Below are 5,363 nucleotides of genomic sequence, written 5' to 3' on the forward strand. Positions count from 1 at the left end.
TATAGCCAGTCACCGAATGCTTAAAAATAATTATTCGCTGAAGGCAAGGTGAATCGCCTCGTTTTTATTCGCCGACATTCACCGAGCCTGAGGTGAATAATTGTTTTAGTATGATTACATGGGTGACTATTTGAAAAATATCCATTTTCTTTAAAACAATTAATTCCTTCGTTTATCACCTCGACAAAACGGTTTGTGGCCATTTTTAAAAACCGCTTCGGCGATTATCGCGTAATAATCACCTCAACGGTAGCCAATCAGCGCAGAGAATTTTCAATAATCACCAATGTAATTATACTAATTCAGTTTATTGTTTTAGCATATTGGATTTCGCACAAGGCTATCAAGACAGTATTTGATGTTGAGGATGGATTGGTGCCTTCTCCATTTGATGTGACTTATGTTAAAAAAAGATTTTTTGAACACTTCAAGGTATTTGAATGTAATTTACAACTGCATCGAAGAGATATATTTAGCAGCAATTTCTGGCAACTCATACACGGATAAAATCTTGGGAATAGACCACTTTCGATAAATTAAAATTCAGCTTGATAGTGAGGCTTAGAGGACACAAACAAAAGAAATGAATAAACATGTTCATTCACTTTCCTTTGTTTTTGTCCTCTAGGCCTCGCTACCAAGCTGAATTTATATCGAAAGTGGTCTATTGGACCTATTGTTGGTATTCACTCACGTGATCAACAGCCATGTTTTTCAACGAAAACAAAAGAAAACGTTTTGATAATAATAGAGTTCAATTCCCGGAGGATTTGGTGGGGACACCAACATGGTCAATGTTTCTTTGTTTAGGGGCACCAACATGGCGGCCGTGACGTCATGTGAAAACCGAGAATAGCCTCATGATCTCTTATTTAAATGGTCACTCACTGAGCCAATGGAGACTCGTGGAGCTTAGCAAGTAATCCTTTAAGCACCGGGAGGGGGGGGAGGGGGGAGGGGGGGCATGGATGAGTGAAATCTTCTGACTTAAGACAGAATAAAATCTGTAAGTGGCACTCTTGGGTTAAACTAAAAAAAATTGAAATTTGTTGGCCATTCACGTCCCTTGCAGATTGACAATTTTTATGGAATGTTGGATCATTTGTACGCCAAATTTGACAAAGCCCATGTGGCTGGATTGTGTAAAGCGTTAGCTGTAGGTAAGTCAATAGCATTTTTAATGACCTTAAAAGTCTCTTAAAACGGGCAACATTCAAAGAATTGTATTAAATTTTAATCTTCATAGTTTCCTCACAATCTATAAAATATTCTATTCCTGTCTCTCTCTGATGACTTGTCTTGGAAAATATTGTAAGGAAAAGGAAACGGATGCCTTTTTTTCTTTTTTCGATTTTGCCTCTTTTTTTTTCGTAGAATAACTCAATATACGTCTTGTGGGTGGAAATATAATTAAGAATCTGTGTGATTGTAAGAGAATTTGCCCCCTTTTTGAATACATTTGATAATAATTATTACGCTGGGTTATTACTAAGAGTTTTGAAAAAATCTACGCTGGCCCATTCTTTTCCTCTCACTATTTTATGTTCGATTTGTATACCGTTATTTCTTATTTTAATTTGTCAAGTTCTGTGGGAGTCCGAACCTACAACGATTAGGAGGTGAACGAGTTACCACTAAAAGTTATCTCCATCTTGTGTATAAAGGTGGGAAGTGAGTGTAACATTAAGATGAGAACTGAATGAAATTACGAAACGACAAACCCCAGTGGACAAGCAACAGAAAGTGGGTTATCGGGTTCCTCCAGCCTCTTGTTTTAGCTTTAATAAGTACTACTAAATCAGAATACACTATACTTGGAGTTCAACTAGATAGCAATAGCAAAGAGGATAGACCGCAACATTAGGAACTCCATTCTCTTTGCGAATAGTGTGTTGGTCCTTTTTTGCGTCCCACAGGATTATGAACATTGAAGGGTTGTGAGACGGGGCCTACGGTTTATAGTTATCCGAGAAGACTAGAGAGTCTAACCATTTGCAGATGTCATTACAAAGGCAGCACTTTCTCCTCAGTTATTCAAAGTTATTTTAACCCTGTTCCGTCCGGAGTTTCTGTCCGGCGACCTCCCGGGCACAGTAGCCCGATGCTCAACCAACTGAGCCAACCCGTCAGCGGTTTAGTATTTAGTTTTTAGGTACCCAGTATCATTTGGACTTGTCTCTGTGTTACAGGCGCAGCCGAAGACAAAGATCTATTATGTTTGCACCTGTTTAACCAGGCGGGCGAGGTGTTAGGAACACACGTTAGGGCTGTTATACAGCACATGGACGACGTAAGTTTGACAGGTCCCCTTATTTAGGGAAATAACTTATTTTTGAAGTGTTCAGCTATATTCAAATGCGCGGCTTACAAATCTGATAAAATCTGGGGCGGACCACAAACCTAGAGGATATGTATATACGTTCGGTTTTCTCTCCAAATATCCACACCGTTCACATCAATTTTATTCCCGATAGGTTGGTAGCCCCCTTTTCCTTGCCGAACACTTCGGTATAATCGCGAAATGAATTTTATTACAGTAACGCGATGTCATATTTTCAGATCACTATTTTGTAGCCGCGTCGTCCTCTTATTAAGAAAACTTTCTCGAAACGTTTCTTTGTCGTTCTTCCTAAAAGGCGCTTGTAGAATATTATACCCTTTTATAATTGTTAAATGATAAAATTAGTACCGGCTACCCAGTAGAAAGTGGTATGAATACTCTTAAATAAGGAGAAAATATGACCAAAAAAAATTGACGTCGCGTTATCACGGTTTTCCTAAAACTTTCCATTGGACCAAAAGTTTTAGTTTTTCGAGTGGCCGCTCGAAATCAATCACATCAATGAGTATTCCTCCAATACATAAACAGAAATTACGTCGGGGGAGGAATGAACCAATGGGACGTGATTTTCCGGTTGTTGCGGAATTTAGGAACTTCAGGACGACTTCGCAATGTGCATGTACCCAAATTTCCGGTTTTGTTCCCCGGAATATTTCGCTTCCATTTGATTCCTTACCCGGTTTGTTCAAAGTTTCTGGTCGAATGGAAAGCGCCCTTCAAATTTAGCTGGTTGTTTTTGCAGGGGATAAATGTGTCATTCGCACTGTCACGTCATTGCGTGACATTTCCGAGAAGACCTGGGACCACAGCCATCCCATGATGCCACGCGCTTTCACGTTCCATTCTTGTGGAAAATGTTTGCGCCTTTAGCATCTTGTTTACCTTCGTGGTCTGTGATGCATGATGTGTGCGTGAAACCGCGAGTATCCTGATACCCCTCTCGGAGCAGAGTAGAGAACCAACAAACTCAATTCACATGTGACTACTCACTCCCAGTCTGGGAATCGAACTCAGGCTACATTGGTGGAAGGCGAGTGATCTCACCACTTGCGCCAGCCCTGCTCCTCCAAAAAGCTATAGTTTTTGCTCATTTAATGTGACCCTTAGACGTCGGCCCTGCTAAAATGTCCTGTTTCGATTTGATAGGAATGCCAAGAGGTACTCCTTAATAGTGACAAAGGATTGCGGATCACTTGTGTTGGCGCCGTTTGGCAAAGTTGGGAACTTCTAAGAGATGGTGAGTAAGGAAACCGATTTTTCTTTGCTTAGTTCTTTGACACGTAACCATAAGTTTTAAAGTTTGATTGTTTATCATCTACCAAAAGTTCCCGTGAGGTATTTTGGGTATTTTTGACTGGCAATTCCAAAATTTCTAACAACATTTCCGAAAGGAGAGTTTGTTTTTCCAAGTCTGTAGTTTATCTTCGTTGTATACCCTCTTTGGTTGTGACATTAAGCTTGAAAATATCCTCAGCTCCGTCTTTTAAAGTGGTCTTTCAAAATGAAAAGTTTTGGGATTGTGGTTAGGGTTTAGGGTTTAGGGCAAGAGGAAAAATGAGGGGACAGAGAAGGAGGCTCCCGGTCCAGCCCTTGGGATATGTCATGTCTACGAAAGTTATTTTTAGACGAGCGGAAGTCTTTGTTCTAGCGGAAGTCTGTATTCCGAGACGTCCGCATGCAGGCCAACCTCGGTCTGATGTTTGAAAGAAAAGAAATATTTATTAGCCTTCCACGTGCGCCGCCATTTTCTCTCTTCACTAAGAACCTGAGAGCGAAACAAGACTGCATGCGGACGTCTCGGAAGACAGACTTCCGCTCGTCTAAAAATAACTTTTGTGGACATGACATATTCCGACCAACTCCCTGAGCCTCCGTCTCTGTCCCCTCATTTTCTCTTGGTTTAGGGTTATTGTCATAACGGTTCTAACGAATTCAAAGTATGGAATGGGCCTGTGATTCACTTTTGCCTTCGAGGAAAACGTCTAACAAAAACAGTAGTCCTAATAGTTTACCAGAACATGTTCTACGCAAACACTAGTTCGCTCACATTGTACGACGCGAACGACATGTAATAATGGCTAAAGATTTAGACTAGAGCAAAGTTATATTTTGAGGTAACGTTTTTGTCGACGTGGCCGTCGTAGATCTTAAAGTCCCTAATAAATTAACAGTCCTTGAGGAGAATATGATATTTTATTTCCTTACAGGGTTTATAGCTGGCATAAAAGGCTCTTCCGACAACACTGCAGTACAAGTTAAACGCTTCTCTTTAGTAAAATTACGAGAAAGTTCAGCGGTTGGCGCGGCTGCGTTAGGGGCGAAATGTGCTCACTACTCTCTTCCTATCGACTATGGCTCTATGGTGGATGAATTTTTCTGTTACGAATTTGAATGAAAAGAGAGGTTTATTCCCTGTGTTCTTACACCACGACAAGAGCCCATCACCAGGCTGCGCGAAAGCTGGACCGAGCCCTTGTGTTCTCATTTAAGCTCTATCCAGCTTTCGCGCGGTCGTTGCGAATCGACCCGGAAACAGACGGTCCGCTACGCAGGTTACTGTATGGTATGACGGAGGAAAAACGAAAGGATCCAATATTTGCAACATTGAATAGACTTCGTGTTTCTGAGTGGTCAATGACAAATGCATAAATAGATTCTAGAGTGCAATATGGAAGTTGCTATGGAAACACAGCGATGGAGTAATTTTGTTGAGTGTAAACTAAATAAAAAATCGTGTAAACTATAACGATCATCGCAAGATAAGTAGCAGAGAGAGAGAGAGAGAGAGAGAGAGAGAGAGAGATTTAATATGCGATTTTCCAGTTTATACAACAGCATACAATTTATACACAAACACGAAACACAGAGGAATTGTTAACACTTTGCAAACGGGACTGCACGCTAACTATTTAATTCTTAGAAACGGACACTTTGAAATTAACACCTCATACGAAAAGTTTTAAATTTACATCTCCTTACATAAACTAGCTCGTGTATTACGGCTCTTGCAATACGGGCGTTG

At 40.6% G+C, this 5,363-nt stretch overlaps 1 protein-coding gene across 1 annotated transcript in view; it reads left to right on the forward strand.

Annotated features, from left to right (window-relative positions):
• Positions 1-5,087, forward strand: part of LOC138006609 (N-acetyl-D-glucosamine kinase-like) — a 16,243-nt gene extending 11,156 nt beyond the window's left edge. The window contains exons 6-10 of the mRNA XM_068853045.1: positions 320-432; positions 1,073-1,160; positions 2,190-2,290; positions 3,488-3,578; positions 4,549-5,087. Coding sequence (XP_068709146.1) covers positions 320-432; positions 1,073-1,160; positions 2,190-2,290; positions 3,488-3,578; positions 4,549-4,736 — 581 coding nt within the window. The 3' untranslated portion in view covers positions 4,737-5,087. The remainder of the gene's footprint in view (positions 1-319; positions 433-1,072; positions 1,161-2,189; positions 2,291-3,487; positions 3,579-4,548) is intronic.
• Positions 5,088-5,363: the final 276 nt, after the last annotated feature.

This window comes from Montipora foliosa, chromosome 6, assembly GCF_036669935.1.
Source record: "Montipora foliosa isolate CH-2021 chromosome 6, ASM3666993v2, whole genome shotgun sequence".
NCBI lineage: Eukaryota > Metazoa > Cnidaria > Anthozoa > Scleractinia > Acroporidae > Montipora > Montipora foliosa.